Below are 21795 nucleotides of genomic sequence, written 5' to 3'. Positions count from 1 at the left end.
CTCACTCTGAGTGGAATGGCCCCAATTCTCTCCTCATCACAAGCACAATGCCCAAAGGGAAGGGTGATCTCCTAAAAGAATGTTCAGTTGTGTTAGCAGCAGTTTCAAAATAAGTAGTGGTTGGCTCAAAGGAAGCATGTTCTAAACTTTCCCAGCCTCTATATATGTTTGTTTTCTCATTTTATCCAATTTGTATTTTTATACAGATATATGTTTAACACACCAACTCACTTTTATTATTATTATTATTTTTAATGTACATGAAAAATAGACTAATCAAAATTATCTATATTTAATTGGAATTAATTCTCTTTACATTAAAATCTTTAAAAATCAATAAGTCATGTAACTTTTAATCTACTGTAAGCTTGCTGTTTTGGAGGTATATGTTTGATTAGTGTATCTAAAGAAGCTCCTGGTTAGAACTGGTTAGACTATGATGTGTATGTAGAGGTCCTGCAAGATTAGGTGCTGGTCATAAAATTAGAATATCATGAAAAAGTTGACTAATTTCAATAGTTCCGTTCAAAAAAGTGATTATTGTATAATATACCCATTCATTACACACAGACTGGTATATTTCAAGTGTTTATTTCTTTTAATTTGATGATTATAACTGACAACTAATTATTAAACCTCAAATGACTACCAATCAGAAAGCAGATCTTCACGTTCCCTCTGAACCGCTCTATTCACTTTGGTTCCTACTGAAGATTTGTTCCTTTCTCAAAACGAAGGAGAAACCTTACCGCGTCTGGACGTGTTTAAAGTTCAAGTATTGTTTTGTTGTTTATTACAGCTGAAAATGTAAATAATATTTGCTTTGAATGTTTAAGTAGAGCCACTTTTTGGGCAAATTACATTACGTCCAAATTACAGTTGACAATTGAGTAATAAATAATGCTGTCATTGTTACATAAACAAAATAAATATAGATATAGGTTTCTTGGTTTTTATGTTATGAAATGAGGTTCTGACAAAAGATAACATGTCTAATCATGGTTGTAATTATTCTGGGAATAAATACGTGTGAAAAAATCCTATGCTCATACACAGATTTCTGTACTTGGGGGCACTGCCAGTTCATATGTTGCTGGACACACACAGCAGCGATACGGGCGTCTCTGAGCAATTTTATAACCTTCAGTTTGCACACAGAGTTAGAGCTGTTGTCCAAGACTGCCACACTGCTGTGTCCAGGCCACTTGTACCAGCCCAACACACACTCACACACCACAAGTATGTCAGTGTGGGGACATTCAAAAGATGGACTACAGTCTGCAATCTTTGATGTACAAAGTGCATATTTGTGGTAAATAGAGCTGATAAATTGGACAATGAGTAAAGAAACAAGAAGGTGGCTTTATTTTTATGTCTGGTCAGTGTGTACAATATCCTATTAGTTTTATTGAGATGTTTTCATTGTCATTTCTATTTGTGCATTGATAGAACAGGAGGAACCAGACTGAACCACAAACAATTCATATATGTGATGTCACAAACACAGCATAAGCTCTCCAAATGGACAGAGTGCAGACATGTTTTAATTATATTAGAGTGAAAAACAGGCAAAATAACAAGGGGCTATTTTGTCTTCTTTGAGAGGTGGGCTATGGCTGTAATTAGGTCTTATTGTACTGTTTATCTTGCAGCGCTGAGTAGTTAAAGCAATTGTGCTCAGAGGCAGACTTGTTAGTCTGTTTACTCATGCTAGATCTGTTGTGATGAAGAGGAAAACAATATTAAATGACCTTAACAATGAGACAGCGTCCCCCTCTGGAGATGGAGAGCACTTCAGGTGCTTAGATCAGGGGGTTATTCCTGACATTATGTAGAGAATATACAGTCCTAGTGCAAAAAGTTGGAAACGTTTTTTAGTATACGTATTGTTGAACTTTAAGGTAACAACAAATTTAACACAGTTCAAGAAAAAGCTTTGGTACAGCAGTTCCCCCAATTTTTCTGCAGTGCTCCACTTCTGTCCCCTTGGGGACACACAGATTTTTTGCTTCCAAACTTATTTTAAATATTATGATTCATACATATACATAATTTAAAACAAAATAATGTGCCAATTCCTACTTACAGTGGAATTAGACAAGTGACATGTGTTATGTAATTAATTTGCTTGCTGTAGCCCCCACCCCAACATGTTCCTCCAATTTGGAGCCCATACTTGGTATTAAATTATTTAAATTCAATACATAATTAATAAATACATTCATACATACATGAAAAAAACATACAACTGCCCATTAAAAAGTCCATCTAAGAAATCTATTACACACAGTTTTTTTAAATGTATATTTATTCTATATTGGTGTCTAGCATTTCTGAAATCTACTGCATGAATAGGGAGTTTGTCCCATTTTTGCTGCAATAACAGCCTCTACTTACATTTCTGTGAGGCTATGATAGCATTCAAACATGTGAACACTATTAAGGTCAGGGATTAATGCTTGGTTCTGGGTCACAAAAGCATCTCTGCCTGATCCCAGAGGTATTTGAGGGAGCACTATCACTCCGGAAAGCACAGTTCCACTGCTCAACAGCTCAAAGCTGGGAGGCTGTATATCACTCTAGCTGACACTTGGCATTGGATGCGGTGACCCCAGACTCATGTGCAGCTATTACAGAATGTTTCTTTTCATACTTTTGTTTGGACCTTAACTATGTAAGCCAAGCATTCACAGAACTTAAATTAGGTTATGAATATTCGACTTACGTAGTTGATGTCCAACAATATCTGTGATCCTTTGGCAGGACCCTGGTGAAAGAGCTCCTTGCTGCAGACACTGTGAACCTATTTTTAGTCAGAGAGCATTCATATTCAGGTACAGTAGCTATTCCCGGTGGCAGTGTTGTGCGACTGAGCTGTGAATAATTAAGACTCCGTACACAGCTCCGAGGGTGATATGTTTGGTGAAACATCCTGTGTGCCCATAAAACGTGATGAGTTTTGTGTTGGCCTATCTTGGCCCAACAACCCAGGCTTTAACTGCACAGCTCAGTTCATTAACCGAGCTGTGGAATGATTTGTTATCACATCGGTAATTTGGGGTCACTTGATAACAGAAGGACAGTATCTGTTTTAGATACACACACACACACGACTCAATCAAACCATACTGCACACTGGAGGCCACGTCACTCCCTCTGAAAAACAAATCTGACAAATATAGCCTTCAGGAGTCCTCATAAACAGGGTTTTATATTAGGGTTACTCATTACACTTAGCAGAGCAGGTGCCTTGGACCTCAGTTCCTGGATAATTTCACTCATCATCTGGAAAATCAAAGTTGCCAGCTGAGCCACTTTATTGGGTTACGTCAGTCCAGACAGATTATTAAAGCTGTGTTTCAGGCCAAATTCTGTTTTACACATCACTGCTGTGAAAAAAAAAAACACTATCTAAACAAGGATACAGTCTTCAAAATGGTAATCATGGCTTTCTCGAGTTATAAAGTAAGTTATTGTAAAGCAGAAAGGGTTTTGATTCTCAACTCAGGTGAGCCTTTCATTCTTTCCAATAACAGCGAGCATACTCTTAAACTATGAACACCACATTCAGTTACATCTGTAACACAAAATTGTAAATCAGTCTCAATGAGAGCATCTACAAAATTCCATAAATAGAAATTAATACCCCCTCAGATAGCTGACATAATTGGGCCAAATCTATGTCACTAGGCACTTACAGCCCAGTTACAAAACTGGCAAGTGTTGTGTGGTCCGGATGTGGGCCAACTGTCATACGCCAGGCTTCACTTGGGTGACAGCAGGTGTTGTGTGGGCCAGATGTGGACCAAATATTGATGTGGCCCAGGTTTGTACCACAACAGACCTGACACCTGTCACATATAAGGTGAAACTGTGCCTGAGTTGAGGGAGCCAGACTCATAGCCCTTTTCACACGCATGGTAACCCTGGAGGAGCTGTATGTGTGTGGAAACACTTGTATTTTTCATTGTACAACTACGTAAAACAAAATGTGTCTTCCGTATTTCATCCATCTGTGGCAGTGAACACAAACACACACACTAGTACACTAGGGGCTGTGAACACACACCCAGAGTGGCAAGCAGCCATCCCCTAGCACCCGGGGAGTGTTTGGGGGTTCAGTGCCTTGCTCAAGATGTTCAAGCCAATCCTGGAGATTGAACCGGCAACCTTCCGGTACCAAGACGGGTCCTCTAACAATTAGGCTCTGTCCACAGGTTTTATTCCACTAGGTAGAGACTCTCGGTGAGTGCATGTGTGAATAGAGCCAATAATGTTCCTGAGATTCTCCTGCACGCACTGCACAAGCACCACTCCATGCCTAAAACATACAGCACATTTCCAACTGCAAGAACTCAACACAGAAAATCTCCTGTTGTGTACTAAATGTGTATAAGGACCACTCTGGGAATTTTCCAGACCTAATACTCCAGAATAACTTTGAACTCTTGATTCAACACAGTCATTCAAGGCCAAATGTCGGCCATTAGAGAACTGAAGATATGCCACATTTTGGCTACACACTCATCGCTATCCAGGTCTGCTCTATTAATATCTACTATAATGAACAAAGTTACATCATGTAATTAGATCAAGTAGTGGCAGAATACTTAATCAATTGGTAAATTGAATTTGATCAATTTGTACCGAATCATCCAATCAGGATGCTCTAGACTGGCTATTAGTCTCCTCTACGTATTTGCTGTTTTAGAAACAAGTGAAAATAAAGAAGCCAACGTCACAAAAAAGTAAACATGTTTTGTATGCCCAGCCATGGGGGCTAAATATGATCTTTGGCTGGATACGTCACTGAAAGAGAGCTATGCTCATCTGGTTGCTTTGTTGAACATTTCATTATAGTCAGAGAATGTCCAGTTTAGGGGAAAGAGCACTGGAGTGCTGCCACTGTCTTTTTACCTGTGCTATCCTGAATGGTGGCAGAGCTCCGGTGGGTCACTTGAGCTTTCAGTACATTTAGTTCTCTAAATTACATGGTACAAAAAAAAAACAAAAAAAAAAAAAAACGTTGGCACGAGGGACACAGTGCCACGGTTGACTGGGGGCACATGTATTCGGACCTGGCAACACACTGTCGTAAGATGAACCTGTGCTCCAAATCATAGCTTAGAAAGCAAGTTATTTACAGCTGCTTCAGTAGCAGCAATATGAAACTCCTAGCAATGGTTTTCCTCACCACAGTGAGGAGTGAGGCAATGTTTCCATGGATACAACAGCTAGGAGAGACTGTTTGTGCCCTGTCTTCCTGTAGCTTCTAACTGCAGCTCTCCAGGCTTGCACCATCCAGCAGATAGATAGAGAAAGAGAGAGAGAGAGAGAGAGAGAGAGAGAGAGAGAGAGAGAGAGAGAGAAAGAGAGAGAGAGAGAGAGAAAGAGAGAGAGAGAGAAAGAGAGAGAGAGACTGCATATACATATACTCTGAAATATCAGAGCCACTGTATGCCATGACAAACCTGTGCAAATTGCTCTTGCCAACTCTAATGCCTCTTAATTACTTTTACAAATAGCTACAATTCAGAGAGGTGGCAATTTGTCTGTGTATTTTGAAAACCACATTGATTTTGAGAACTTTAAGTACAGAAGGCCTACACCAGGGCCATTAGAAAGCTGTCTCCTTCTGCCTGGTTCCCTTTATGAAATGGTGGCATTATATGCCAACCACATCACGCTCATCCACTGAAAGCTATGCATGTTCTTGTGAGACCTCTCATGAATATGTCAGAACAAGCTGTCAAAGCATGGCCTCCTCTGATGTCTAAAAGCTGCCCTTTGGTTGCAAATGTCAGTGCGTTTTAGCTTGATTAGTCACAACTACTCTTCAAGGGGAGTCATTGATTGTCAGAGCGAGCCGTGTTTAGGTCTCCAACAGATGTCCTCGCAATTCAGCTACATTTCAATTTAATGCCACTGCTTACATAACTGCTGCAAACACAGCGACTGCAATGCATTTAATCATTCATGATTACTCTCATTAATCTATTTTCACACTATAAGCTAATACTATAGGATTTCTGATTGCACTCATTTGTAAGTGAATGTGCTCGAAGAATGCACTCAAAATAATACTGATACTAATTCCAAATTTTTATTATGAACACATGCAGATATCTGTATTTGTTTTGTACACTAACATTGTTGACTTTTACACACTGTGTGCCCAGCATTTGGCAACTGCCATCTGTCCCATGGTCTGCTACTTCATGGCTGAGTTGCTGTGGTTCCTAAAGATTTCCACTACTACTACTACTACTACTCATGGAATATCAGGGAAGATATTTCTCAAACGGATTTGTTGCAATGATTGCAGCACACTACAGCACCATGTTTGAATTAAGTGAAGTCTTTCAAATGACCCATTCTTTCAAATCTTTGATTATAGGCCAGACTGCAAGAACAGATTCTTGATTTTTAAACACATGTGGCTGTAAATATGACTTTAAATATGGATGTTATACATACTTTTGGGCACTAGAAGTCAATTCAGGATTTTCTAACTTGCCTTGACTTTCACAATTCCCCTTAACTGTCATTTCAGACAGCAGAAACAGTGAGCTGAAAGCACTTAGATATATTTTTATAGACATTCACTAGTTTCATTCTGCTAGCTGCTTACAATAGCACATATTTGCTGAGTTTTCAGCACAAGGTTTAAAGTGCCAGATAATCGATCCCATGCCAAAGGAACCATATACGAGGGGTTTTCAGTAAATTATTGGTAGTGATATACTAATCTATGCTAATGATCTACTAATCTTGCAGGTAATTTTATAACGGTTCTAGGAAGTGACACTTTCTGAAAGTATATAATGAAAACATCAGATAATTTTGATCAACATTATTATTGCCATCACTATAACAATGAAACCATTACGAGAAACATGAATATGCTTCCAAGACATTAGTCATCCACCCTACAGCCCAGCCCATGAGTGATTTTGTTTTTACCTCTCAGTTAAAAGTAATTCTATGAACATTGATAAAAGAATATTTTTCATGTAAAAATAAAAAAAAGGACCACCACAGAGCAGGTATGGTTTGGGTGATGGATCACTATCAGCCCTGTAGTGACACTGACCAGGTGGTTGTGTGTTAGTGTGTATTGTGCTGGAATGAGTGGATCAGACACAGCAGGGCTGCTTGAGTTTTTTAATCCTCCTCAGTGTCACTGCTGGTCTGAGGATAGTCCACCCACCAAAAATATCCAGCCAACAGCATCCTGTGTCCACTGATGAAGGACTAGAGGGTGACAGACACAAACTGTGAAGCAACAGATGAACTACTGTCTTTGTCTTTACATCTGCAAGGTGAACCAACTGTTAGGTGTGTCTAACAGACTGGACAGTGTGTGGACACTGTGTTTAAAAACTCGAGCAGTGCTAATGTGTCTGATCCACTCGCACCAGTGCAACACACACTAATACCATGTCAGTGTCACTGCAGCGCTATACAGGAGAACTTTGTAGTTTTACAGTTACAGAGGCTTGTTGATCTGCACACTTTTTTTGCCCCTTTCACCCTTTTCTTCAATGGTCAGGATGCCCTCAGGAACAGCACAAAGCAAGTATGGCTTGGCTGGTGGATCATTCTCAGCGCCACAGTGAAATATAGGAGATGTTTATTCTGTATTTCTGTTTCTGTTTTTGTGCCCGGTGATTTCAGGTAGGCTCTAGATCCACTGAGACCCTGAACTGGACAAGCAGTTACAGACAATGAATGAATGAATGAATGAATTAATTAATTAATTAATGTTTCTGTATTTTTTTCTAATTAATCACCACATTTGATTATGGTTTTTGCTAAAGTTGTCTTAGCTAAAAAGAATTGTTAAACAGATATGTAAAACACAGCACCAAACTATTACTTTTTTAAATGTAAATTAATGTAAGGTTATTTTAGAGCACTATTGTTTGGTTAATTACAACATTTTTGGACAATGTAAAGGATGACTGTAGCATAAAGGATTAAAAAGAAGAGGAAAACAGAGGTTTTGTTTTTGTTGGTGACGTTATGTAAGTGCAAAGCTATGTTATGTAAAGCTGTCTATGCCTTTTGAGTCATGCTTTACTAATGTAACCTCATCACAACCTGTATGATGCTTCCGATTTGTGGGAGGCTGTCTGAGGTCTCCACAGGTGGAGAGGTTGTTTGGGTTCAGCAGAGGGAGCCAGATCCTCGGCCACTGTCTGGCTGCTCACTGATCCATTACAATTCCACACAAGTGAGCAAGTGAACAAACAGATGAATAAATAAACACTTTTACGCAGAACTTCAATTAGACAACTTGTTTGACATGGGCTGCTGCTGTTCAGAACTTCTGTGGAGTGGAAAGGCAGCAGGGACACACTCTTGAGGCCTATTCTACAAGGTAATTCCTAAACATACACAAGTTTGTGTGTGTGTGCTGCCTGTTGGTTTTCAATGTGGTCAGCACAGATTTTCCAGAAACTGAGGATTTATGTGTTTGTCATTAGTTGACTCTCTGAAGAAAAGTATGCAAAGGTGTTTTTGCCCTGGACTCTGATAAGCCTTGCTTTTGCATCTGAATGTAATTGCTTTGCTCATGCTTTGCTTTTCTGGCCCTTTCATAGGTAAAAAGCATGGCTTTCTTGCATATAAATGTACAATTAACCAAAGGCAAAATGATAAAATATGTGTTTGTACAGTGACAGCCTGAACATAAATTGTCAAGCACTGACCACAAGGAACCAAAGCAGAATTAGCTGGTGGTGGACTGTGGCACCCCTTTGTGCTCTAAGTTAGAGTTCTGCCCACCAGCTAGGACCCCTGAAGCAGGAAACAATCATTAGTTTTACCCGCACGTGTCCATCAAATCTCTCCACTCCAGGCAAGGTGGTCTCTCTTTGTGGAGCCCATTAAAAAACAACACATATGCCCACCCTGGCAAATACAAACAACAAACAAACTCCTTCACCCCCCTCCTACAGACACGGCTGGAATCAGAAACAGAACAAATCTGCCAGCCCGGTCCGGTCCAGTCTCAGCTAACGAATCAGTGGAGCCTGCGTACAACAGCGGCACTGGACGCTTCACCATCTCCTGCTATTTCAGGGTTTTTTATCAACCAGCTGCTGCCTTCTGGATTCAACACGCATGATCGAAAATCAATGTGTAATCATACTCAGCCTAATCCCCAAGTGAGTGGCTGCAAACTAGCCACATGCAAGCGATATGGCCTCTGACAGAGGGCAGAAAAATAGGGGAAGAAAAAAAAAGTAACAAATAGCAAATTTATATTCACTTTCCTCAGATTTTTTTTAATGCACTCTGTTGTGTTGATATATAGGGCTTTATAGATTAGCTCAGTCCACTTTTAAATGAGTCCATCTCAACCCAAAATTTATTTAGAGGGCTGGTTTCTCAGATAGGGATTAAGCCTAATCTTGGACTACACAGCGTTTTGAATTGTGATTTTTCCTTTCAAAGGTGGATAAAGTCCAGGACTAAATTGAATTCCCGTCTGGAAAACCACCCCATAGATTGCTAGGTGCTATGTTGATATTGTTAATGTTTCAAAATATACCGTTAAGTCTATGCAAAGCATAAATACAAAGAATTAAGCAAGAATAGCCAGTTTTGGATTAACCAATGTCACAAATCTAAGCATTTACAAAATTTCTTAGTCTACATTTGGCTACATCTACAGCTTTGGCTGTTCACAAAGACCTTACAGTGACTGTTATAACTAAATTTAGAATGATGACGAATAGGCAGCCAATTGGAACAGAGGTCATTTACTTACCAAGACTGTCAAAACCCACACAAAGGAAAACTTTAAAACTTTATCTTTAAATAAAAGCAAAGGAGGAAATAATGGATTAATTAATAGCTATTTATATTGGTCCATTCATCATTAAACTCTGACCATGGTGGTATTTTTAAATCACAAAATGACAGAAATAGATGTATTGTGAAGGCTGGGCAGGAAGGATGAGGAGGTGGACATACACACAAGAGGATCTTTATTACAAACAACAAAATAAAACAAAACAAAAATTAAAATATAACAAAATTAAAAAATAGACAAATGCATGCAAATCCTGTGAATTAATACCAAAGGGGAAACAAAAAAAGAAAGAAAACTAGCATAAATCTCCACCAAAAATGTCCACTATGTTTGCCGATCTGATTCTGAGGCCACGGTGTTCCTTCTGATCAATGTCTGTGCAGATTTCTCCACCTTAGCCTTGGTAACCATCTGAGCCATAGCCCCTCCCCACCACCTGTTCATCAGCCCCGCTGTACAAACACTCCCCAGGGCCTGGAGACGGAGAGATGCCCGGGAATTAATGTCCCATGATCAGCCGCTGCCTCGGCCGCTCCGCTTTAGCTGATTTCCACTCATGCAAATGGAGCTGCCCAGTGAGGACTCTATAGGGCTGTCATTAACGACGCTGAGCATACTAATGTGGCTAATCGGCATGCCCTGGGCACCCGCAGGGACACGGCAAGCTGCAATATGGTCACCTGTTCACTCAGGTCAGCCCTGCACTCAATGTGTTGCTCAGCCTACACACTGGAGTAAATTAGACTGAAGAAACTTGTTTATACCAGGGACCAAGACAAAAAAAAAAAAAGGAAAAAATTTCTTGAGGCAGGGCTTCAGAAATTTAAGTTCATGCTTTCGTGCGATAAACTAAAACATTCTAGAAAATATTTTTTTCAATAATTTCAAGTTGATTTCCCACATATGTATTTAGCTCAATACTAAATAAAGTCATACACCGCTGATGCTAAGTCAGCACTGAAAGTTAGTGTTAGTCAAAGCAAGCAAAATCATGAACCAAAATATTTCAAACACTGCTTCTTTCAAGCAAATCCCAAATGTACAGTAAGCTGCAAAAATCATCTATTAAACATCACAAAAATAATCCAACAGAAACAAACCCATTCACCCTAAAGTTTAGGCTTAATAATTGAATCTAAGAAACTAACCCACAGGATCCACCTAAATACATAAAAAAATCGTATTTTTAAAAAAACCTATATAAGAAACTACTTGGCCACGTGTATAACTCATACAAATGTTCACTTACACTAAATGTAGTCAATAATATAAGACATGTCTAGTGTTGGTTATTCACTGTGTTGCCCTGAAGCTACAAGGCTAATGTAGCTAAAAACTAATGGAAAGTCATAATGGATCAATTAGCACTGTTCAAACTGCATGGTTAATTCATTGCATACTTGCCTTAAACTTTTCTGAGCACTGTTAAGTTAGTTTTAGGCCCTACACGTTTAAATCTTACTGAAAAATAAAAGTCACATAGCTAAAAACAGCAGACATTTTGGAGAGTATCTCAAAATGGCTGCTTTTTTGGCAAACAGTTTGGCGTTCTAAACTTGATGCTACTCTGTGGTATAATTTTAGTGTGAACAGACATGAATAAAATGATAAAATGAAAATATTCAAAGCTCAAAGCTTAGCCTATCTGTTCATGGGAATTAAATGGTGTTAACAATTTGTCCTAAAGAGTAAAATGTGATTAGGTCTGAGCCCATAACAGGGTCATGATGCCCAAAACATTCAACAGTGATAGAGGCTAATTCATTTTTTATGCTGCATAAAGTGTTCTTTTAGTCCCCATGGAATTATAAATGCTTCTACTAATTGCCAGACACATTTGACTTACATATTAAGAGCAAAATCAATAACAAATGCCATTTTGGCCAAGTGGTCTGTGTTTTTTTTTTTTTTTCCTGTTGTGGGTTTAGCTGCTGTGGATTATTAGTTTATTATTAATGCCAACAAAGTTTGAATTTCCCACCAAAGAGAGTGATTGTGGCAGAGAAACCATGTTAAAATCAATAAGAGCAAAGGAAACAAAAAATCCCAGATAGTGTCAAAATAGGCTTGTAATGTATAGTGCTTAAACATGATTTCTTATTATAACCTGTAGAAACTGTAAAGTTTGGAAGTTCATCAGTATTTGAGGTGAACTCGTGCTCACAAACTTTCTCAGCTGGTACTGACAAGGCTTTGAACACCACTTATACACAACAATAAGACAGAAGTAATCATTATATAAGGTGGCATGGTGGTGCAGCAGGTATTGTCACAGTCACACAGCTCCAGGGACCTGGAAGTTGTGACTTCAAGTACCACTCCAGGTGACTGTCTGTGAGGAGTTTGGTGTGTTCTCCCTGTGTCTGCGTGGGTTTCCTCCGGGTGCTCCGGTTTCCTCCCAGGATCCAAAAACACACATTGGTAGGTGGATTGGTGACTCAAAAAGTGTCTGTAGGTGTAAGTGTGTGAGTGGATGTGCGAGTGTGTGTGTGTTGCCCTGTGAAGGACTGGCGCCCCCTCCAGGTTGTGTTCTCGCCTTGTGCCCAATGATTCTGGGTAGGCTCTGGACCCACTGCGACCCTGAACTGGATGGTTCCAGTGGTTACAGACTATGAATGAATGAATTAATGAATGAATAATCAGTATATTTGTCTGCAAAAGCAAAAGAAACTGAAGTCTGTTTGATTGTGATTAACACAAGCTTTCTTTTGTGAAACTTATAGAAATAATGAGCATTAAAAATAAGCTAGGTGCCATTCTGCAATCCCACATCAGTATTGGTGGTGAATGGTTGTGTGCCCCTTCTCTGGACCAGCACTCCCCAGGCAGAGTGTCCCTGCCACAGTCAATCACGTCCTGCTGATGTGGCCCTCCCCTTGCAACCCTCCTCCAGTGACAGCCACACGCCAATACGTCCCTGGAGACGGCTAGCACCCCGGCATAAAGAAAAGGTAAATAGCCCTGGCATTTCCACACTTTGCATTCATCAAACTTCTCATCCTCTATTTCCCCTGGTGTATAAACTGAGCTGGCCAGAAAGATGTATGTAGAGAAGAAGGATGCAGTCTCTCAGCATTGGCTCACTGCATAGCAACTCCTACCTTGGGATGGAAAGTATGCACATATATTTTAATTTCCTTTGCCCTGGGGTGTGTTTAAATGCTTGTGCACACCTTTGACAGATGCCTGGCTGGCCGATGTATATGTAGATAAAGCTGTATAACCGTAAAAGCATATAGAAAGTAATCTGCTTTATATATTTAGACGTAAATCAATGTTGCATTTACGTGTGACTAAGCTCCTTCTATAAAGTTAATACCACTGCCTCTAAAGAAGCTGTATGAATATTCAGAAGCTGAATTGGAGGAACCTTGTATTAAAATCATTTTAATGAGATGAGATCTGGTAATTCAACATATATATTTTGGGTTTTTTAAGTAAGCCTGCAGTAGGCCCATGGCCAAACCTTATTCTTCTTTCAAATAAGCATCTTCTGTTTGATTGATGCATACTGTGATGAATTTCTGCTGTTTACACATTTGATAAGTATAAGTAATTCACACTGTTTCCTGACTTTTTTCCCCACTGTCACTGCACGTGCAAGGGCAACAAGAAAGAGCTGTGAGAGAAAGTGTGAGAGGTGACTGGATTGAAAGCCGAGAGGAATTGCTCTATTTTCCTTTGAAGTGCATGAGCAGTGCCTGAAGAGCATGTAATTCCCAAACCTTCACTGCAACCTGACTATATAATGAGGCTTTGTTAACATACTTATCTCTCACACATACAGCACACTGCACACGCCAGCTCCATTATGCAGATGTCCTACTGCACCTAGTTAAACCCTTATCTGGCTCCTGATAATGCCTTCCTTGATCTCTGAGTTGAGATGAAATCGTCACTCACAGAGAGAAAACTATTCCAATCTCATATCTACTAGTGAACCTCATTTGTCCTCAATGCACCATTCACTTCTAGGATTATATATCAGAAGGTGGTACAGCATAGTGGATACTACTGCTGCTGTCCAAATGGTTCATATACCAAGTTAGGCAGAAACACGATGCTATTGTCAATTAGAGCCACTGGGCACTGCATGGTACCCACTTTGTACTGTACTTTACTATAGCTGTATTCCACTGTAGCCTTTTTTTCATTCTCCATTACACCAATTTGGTACCTGGTAGTACCATCTCCCAAAAGTCATTGCTGTAAATGTAAATTCCCAGCTTGGGCAAAATAAGAGTCCTTTTTCCATATCTCTTACATTTGCCTTGCTCTGTATCATGATTGCAACAGCGAATAAGAGCATCTGCCCAATGTGCTAAATGTCAGTAACAGTGTAAGTGAAGTATAGTTAAAAAAAACAAAAACAAAAAAAAAACAAAAACAAAAAAACAGGAAAATATCCAATGGATACATACTCTTCCTCTTACCTTCCTCCCAGCCTTGAGAACTTCCTCCTGTGGGCTCCATTCCTCCATGATCCTCAGCCCACGAGTCCTCAGCGGAGGTTATACTCCATGCGAACTCTGGGTGGTACCCATCTGAGCCAAGGTTGCATGACTTCCCCCTTAAAGTGCATTCCAAACCTGACACAATGAGAAAAGTTTGACATTACTTGCACTGAAATGTGGAGCATTCGTAATGACCCAAGTCAAGCCAATGTTGAATGACAGACAAGAGGTAAAAGCTCGAAATTAGCTGAAATACATTATTTATCAGTAGTAGACAATGCCAGAGCTGCTGAATATTTTAACAGTCTCTATTTCCAAGCACCAGCATGGCCTGAACCCAGTGCACTGCAAAAATGAAATAATCACTCCTCTTTAGGGACCGAGTTTATTTCAGTAGATCTGTATTGTTGAAGCAAGTACTTGTGAAGGACACTCCACCAGGATTAACTACACCAACATGCCAGAGCTGACTTTGATTCTTCTTTTTATTTTACCTTGCAGTATATGAAGAAGATGAACACTGTGGTGGAATTTAAGTGCTGAAAGTAATGCACTTTTGTTCAATAGCATTGCAGAATGTATCCCGAAACCAAACTAATTCCACTCCATTCATTTCAAAAGTGAAATCTCTCTCTCAGATATTACAGGAGAAATGGAACAGTCAATGGACCGTTCAATGTGTTGATAAATATTTATCAGGCGTTCCTGACAAATATATCTTTGCTTTCATATTTACAGTAAATATTATCTGGGAAAAAAAATCTAGGAAATTAATTATATGTTATTAATTTTCTAAGTAATTTAATGTAACAATAATTAACTGTAAGTCCTGTTGGGCCATCTTTATTAGTTCATTAAGAATGTAATTTTGATACAGAGCAAGCAGCAGGTATCATTTCCATATGTAGAAAAATGCAAAACACCACAACAGTTTGTGCAAAATAAAAATATTTTGTGTGTATGTAAATGATTGATATTGTAATATAACAACACATTTGTTGAATGATGTATAATCAGTCTTGATTTATCTGCCAGTTATTAATTTCCTTTAACATTTGAGGTTTTTTAAATTATAGTGAAATCCAGTGTGCAATCTGACACTAACATATCATAGCATAGCAATAGGATTGTTATAGCTGTTGTACCAGATAAACAATCGTTACCGCTAAAAAATGCACAAGCCTATTACTAAGAAGAAAAACCAGGTTGTGTTCTCTGCATAATATAAAAAAATAATTTAATTCAGTTATATATCTTTAAAAAGAGTGAAGACAACAGTCCTATGGGGAACATTTGCTTCACCGCTGGAGTGTGCCATCTGTTGGTGATTCAGGTCTCTAATGTTAATGGTTCTGTTCTTATGCAAGAAAGTAACAGATACATCATTACTCATTAGTTCTTGAGAACTGCTGCTCGTGGTGTGAAAATTATTTACAGTGAAACTAAAGCTCCTTGGCTGTACCTGCTGTGCTCTGTGTCTGCACTTAATTTCTCCTCTAACTGCACTGATAGGACAAGTTGTTCTCTTCCTGTGGCTTGAGTCTCCAACTGGCTCCTTTGAAAAGGTTTGCACGCTGACTGTGTTACATTCCAGCCACACATCTCTCTCGTATTCAACCGAGTGTTAAAAGCGCCAGTGGGATTCAGCTGTTTATCAGAGGATTGTGGGTTGAAACCCCAGGTGGCATAAGAATGTGTGCATTTCTGTTGTGCCTTGTGAAGCGTGCATGTGTGTGTGTACAGTGTAATTATTCTTCACTCAGAGAGAGTGCAGTGTAGCAAGTTTTTTTTTTTTTTTGCTTCATCAATTATTTGCCAGCACTGAGGAGTTTATAAAGCTTTTGCATTCATTCATTCCTATGCATAAGTAGGGCATTAAAGTGTACAAGAGTAGGAAGACATTCCTGAGGTCAGTGCCGGTAAGAACTTATGAACAAATAAAGATCACTTTAGGGTTTAGTTCCCAACTTAGGTTAAGGATAACCTTATATATCGATTCATGGGTTGAAATGACATAATATTTTTGGTGTGTGGATCGTGTTGGGGACCGATTGTCTGGTTTCAGAGTGCAGAACTAACGTAAACAAATGGGAAAATTGGATAAAACTCATACACAGCTCCTCTCCCTGCGTTGGAGAGAGTTTTACAACAGCCAGAAGAACACTGTGTAGTATAATGAGGAGAAAATACCATTAAAATTGGTTAGCCACATTAGAATCTTCATTATATGATCTAATGGAAAACTGTCAGCAAGTCAGTCTGTAATGCTTTTCTCTTCTCTTCTCTCTGTATCTGAGTGAGTTATTCAAAGACAGATCATATACAAGCTTCAGTAATCATCTTATTTCACTCATGCTTTGTTTTAGTGTGTAAGGCACAACAAACACAAGCCACATATGTCTTTGCCTCAGTCTTTTTTTCCCCTGTTTACAGGGCAAATAATCTGATCCCGCCGTCCCTGCGCTCTGAAAGTGGAACAGATTCTTGGATGATAATATTTTATCACAATTGTCTGCCTAAATTATTCCCCTGGTTTGGCTTAAAGTTTAATAAAATAGTTCTTGTCTGAAAGTGTGCATGATCAATGACAGATGCTTCCTTGCTGCAACAAAGCTGAGGCCAAATCCCAAATATCCCCGTGCGTAGGGCACAGTCGGTCAAGAGCATCTAATTATTGTTTGTATTGTTTTATTATCTGTGCACAATATAAGGAGTATTGCATTACTTTGAGACACGACCATAACTCATCTAATGACAGACACAAAATGAACAGAGCTCTGTTTACAAATATGATGGTCAGGGATCCATACTTATATCTCTTTCATTTTCATGTCTAAATGTTGGCTGTGTGTTGACAGAAAAAATAAAACAATTTAAATATCACAGTTTTCATTTGAGTTGTGTGTTTGAGTAATGAGTCTGTCCCCAATATGGCGGCTACTCTGTACTGTGCCATCAGCTGCAAACCATGAATAGGAGTCAATAAATAAGTCATTTATTATATTATATTGTATCTCAGAAATGGTAAAAATTAGTAATAGTAATAAGTACAACCCCTATTCCAAAAAGAGTCGTTAAGCAGTGTAAAATGTAAATAAATATAAATAAAAACAGAATGCAATTACTTGCAAATCTCATAGATCCATATATGATATATTATATAGAACACATCTTAGATGTTAAAAGTGAGACATTTCACAATTTCATGAAAAAAAAAAAATAGAACTTGATGGGACTATGTTTTTTTTAAAGCAGAGGAATAATTTGAAACTAAGTCACGACTGCGTATAAAAATATCATTTTAGAGTATTTTTTGGAATTGTGATTGTAATAAAACCTAATAGTAAAAAAAAAGTCATATTAGAGCATTTTTATGGGTCCATTCATCAGGAAGTTTTGAAACACTCTAAATGCTTGTATTTTCAAATAATCTCAAATGCAACCCTTAAAACAAACAAAAAATTGGTGGAAAACTGAAGATATGAAGTTTGGTTCCAACAGTAATGAATATGGATAAGCGCATCTGCCAGATGCCATAAATGTAATGGCATTTATCTTCACGTCCCCGTAATAAAAAATAGATGTTGTTTTCATGTGTTTATGCATGGTCAAAGATGTAAAAGTTAAAACATGTTGACACTCCGAATTGTCCTCCCTTTTTACACTCCTTGTCCCTGCTGTAACTGTCTCTATGTGTCTCAGTCAATGTCTCATGAATTGATTTGGGTCATACAAAGGAAAGGCTCTCTGGCTAATGAGCTGGTCCTCAAAAGATCCACTGCATCGGACACTCTTAATGTTGCATGACCACACTGTGGATAACCGCTCTGCCAAAGTCCATTAAAAGCACTTTCTCTATTTAGTGACTGCAAAAGAAACTCCTGGAAGAGTTGTTCATCTCCAAAAGAAGAAGACGGAAGGAACTGATAATGGTCGTTAAAGGACATGAGGTAGTTACATCCCAATATGTGATGTGAAACAGCAGGAGTCCTTTTCAAGGTTGACCATCCATTCCGTGTGAGCCATTCAAGAAGCTACAATGCATCTGTAAGCATGAGAGGGCACATATCTGGAAGCTAGTGGGATTCATCATTAATCATTAAATGATTTCATTGCAGAGAAATGATATATTGACCTTGTGTGCTAGTCTGAATTACTAATGCTCCAAAATAAGAACACATGCTCATATACACACCCAACAGGCAACCTACAACCATGCCTGCCTATGATTCTTTTAGCATTTGCCTCAATATTTCAGTGAACTTGGATCAGACATGCAGTCTGATACAGCAAGCATTTCAAGAACAACTGTGTCCTTCAAACATCTGATGAAATGTCTACTGCAGACCCCAGGATCCAAAATACTAAAGTGTATGAAATGCATTATGTAGCCAGATGTCTGCTGATCTGACACGGATGTTAATGGGTAGGTGGTCACTCTTAGCTGCAATAACAGTCCCTACTCCTCTGCAGTGGTGTAGCCAGAAATTGACCTTTGGGTGGGCCTGGGCAAAAGTGGGTGGGCATAATTATTCTTTTTAGAATAATATACAAATGCAAACCTAAGGGGGGCAGCGAAATTGATTTTGGGTGTTGTTGTGCAGCACCCCCTACAAGTATGACTTACATTTCCATCATGTCTAAGGTTGCCAATTTTCTGAAATCAGATTAAGGAATGCAAGACCCAGGAGAAGCCTTTCCGAACAGTGGCAAAGACGAATCTGTCCATGTATTTTACTTATACTGTATAACTGTATAACTCCTGTATTATTTTAAATTGTTCAATACTTACAATTAAATTTGAAGTGAAAGAATCTTATTGGTGTAGGATGTCTAAAAACTCTTCCTTATTTCATTACCATATTTAAATTGTATGTCCAGTAAAAATGTTGTAATTATGTTAATAATAAATTGGCTCCTTGTTCACTAAAACAAATTGTTATATGGAAGTTTTTAGGAAATAAAGTATGAACCACGATTAGGATATTGCTCTATTCCTGGTGGGTAATATTGACTTATTTTTACTGTGGGTGGAACTCACTCTATATTTTGGAGAGTGCTAATGGCATAAAAGTAAACACAGACATAAAATGCTTCAAAACTAAACTCAAGTAATGTAGAGATTCTGAACATAAACAAACACGAGAACATTGCCTCCCACAATCAAATATGTTGAATTTAAATTAAATGAGGCGTTAATTCCTCACCCAAGTAAACATGCCATACTATCCAAACAAGAGTTCTTGGGCAAGATTCCTAACACCACTGCAATGTGAGTGTGGATAAAATAATCTGCCAAACGTAAGGTACTGATGATGGTTGATTAGTTCTGGATCACAAACACTAACTCCAACTCTTCAGAGTCAAGTGCTGGGGGATTTATATCTGCCAATATACCTGAAATGTGTTATCTTACATGGTGATGTCCAGCTTATTACACTAATTCTAAAAAGTGTCAGCAAACTTTTGGAAGTAGAGTGTATTAATAAAGTCAGTGGTTAATTACGTGGAACTTACATATATCAGATTCTAAAAAAAACAAAAACAATGTCATTTGAGTTTTTATTTATTTATTTATTTTATTTATTTATTTATTTTTGTGATGGTTTATTTATTATATGTTTATATAAATATACACTCATTCCTAATGTCATGCCTGCAACACATTCTAAATAGGGCTGGGACAGGAGCAGGTTTACCAGGTGTTACATCACCATTCCATTCAATGATCATCTGGGGGCAGAAGACGCCAATTGTTCCCGTTTTAAAAGTGGATCTCCCCTCCCCTTTTCAGCTGTGTAACCCTACGTGGTCTTTGTTGTGTTGTATTCATAATGTGCTATGCATTCCCCCATTTGCATTTGTAGCACATGAATATGTGGCTTGCCATTGCCACATATTACTGGAAAATATGTTATTTAGAAAGCACCATATGCAGCATCAAAATATGTATATGTCTTTTAGTGTTAAATATGCCTTCACAGATGCACAAGCTACTAGGGCCATGAACACTAGCATTGACTGCTTTTTTTAACATGTCCAATGTGAATCCATCCATCATAGATCAATTTAAGCCCAATATATTAGTGGTGCTTCGAGGCATTGTTGACATATGGTTTCTGCTGTGAGTTTAAATTTGCATTTGTGGGCACAGTGGTTATTGGCAATGCTTTTTCAAAGTGTTGCCAAACCCATGAGCTTCTGCATAAAAGGATTAGATTTTTGTCAGATGATTGGTTGATAGAATGTCAGAAGTTCCTTGGATCCTTTGCTATTATTCTCTGGGGAGTGTAAAACAGCAAAAGCCCTTGTGTTGACTTGTTGAGAATTAATTCAAAGTTTTCCTAAACAGCCACTGCCTCAGATTTTCTGGGAAAATGTACAGGCATATGTTTCAGAACGAGCACACATTTAGAAGCAAACAAAAAAACAATAAATAAATAAATATATAAATAAACAGATCATGTGACAGAGCATGTAACTTATTGTGAGTCTACTGTTCTTGTTTAGATACAGGTCAAATAACTACTTTCAAATTTTATTTGCATTTTCACATATGGTGCCAACTCTGCAGGAATTAAGGTTTGCGTTTCATAGATATGGCATACTGTGGTGGTGTCAGTATCACACAGTTCCAGGGTCCTAAGGTTGTGTGTTCAACTCCATCTCAGGTTACTGTCTGTGACAAGTGTGGTGTGTTCTCCCAGTGTCTGCTTGAGTTTTTACTGGGCGCTCAGGTTTCCTCCCACAGTCCAAGCTCATATGCTGGTAAGTAAATTAGCCATGCAAATAAGGTTCATAGGTGTGAGTGTAAGAGTGTGTGGTGCCCCGTACATTGTGTGTTACTGCTTGTTCCAAAAAACTCAGTGTAGGCTCCGGACCCACTCTAACCATGAATTGAATAAGTGGTTACAGGCAATGAATTAATTAATTTCATAGATGCACTTATTTCACTTATTCCGTATAATTTTGGGAAATTACTCGACAATGGCTGCGACAATTGTTGGATATGTCATACAGTCCCTGCTCACCGAACTCCAGCAAACGGAGAGAGAATTGATGACTTACCAAATGGCAGAGGACAGATATTTTATTGGTCATTTATCCTCATTTACACTCCTCATTTATTCAGTCTCTTAATAGCACAGAATGTGGAATAATATCCTCTTAGATATCCCACAGTGAGACCACTCCAGATTGTTAGGCAACACTACTGCTTATAAAGACCAGCTAATTTCCAGTCCACCTATAGTAACTTCCAGCAATTCCCCGCCAAATTATTTCCTAAACTACTGTTGTCTCTTAGATTGGTGCTGGGAGTCCGACAATCTCCTTCCACTTACTCCATTTGAGGCAAATTATCCAGTGATTTAGAGCTCATGCCTTCATGAACTTTGTTTTCTGTGTTACTTTTACTCCTCCACAGTGGAAGCACAGATACAAAATTAAATAACTTCGTACTGCGTCACTGAGAACTGGGAATTAATTCATTTATTTGAGCAAATTTAATTTCTGGTC

The 21795-nt window shown here is 38.6% G+C and overlaps 1 protein-coding gene across 2 annotated transcripts in view; it reads right to left on the bottom strand.

The window, feature by feature from the left end:
* The window catches only part of alk (ALK receptor tyrosine kinase), a 453640-nt gene that overhangs the window by 248829 nt on the left and 183016 nt on the right, over positions 1-21795 (bottom strand). The window contains exon 3 of one of the 2 annotated variants that reach the window (XM_066675096.1): positions 14257-14412. The exons of the other annotated variant lie outside the window; for it this stretch is intronic. Within the exon in view, the coding sequence (XP_066531193.1) occupies positions 14257-14412 (156 nt within the window). The remainder of the gene's footprint in view (positions 1-14256; positions 14413-21795) is intronic. 2 annotated transcript variants of the gene reach the window in all.

This window comes from Hoplias malabaricus, chromosome 1 (genome assembly GCF_029633855.1).
Source record: "Hoplias malabaricus isolate fHopMal1 chromosome 1, fHopMal1.hap1, whole genome shotgun sequence".
NCBI classification, from domain to species: Eukaryota; Metazoa; Chordata; class Actinopteri; order Characiformes; family Erythrinidae; genus Hoplias; species Hoplias malabaricus.
The sequence above is the reverse complement of the archived record's forward strand: the minus strand, read 5'-3'. Positions and strand labels throughout refer to the sequence as shown.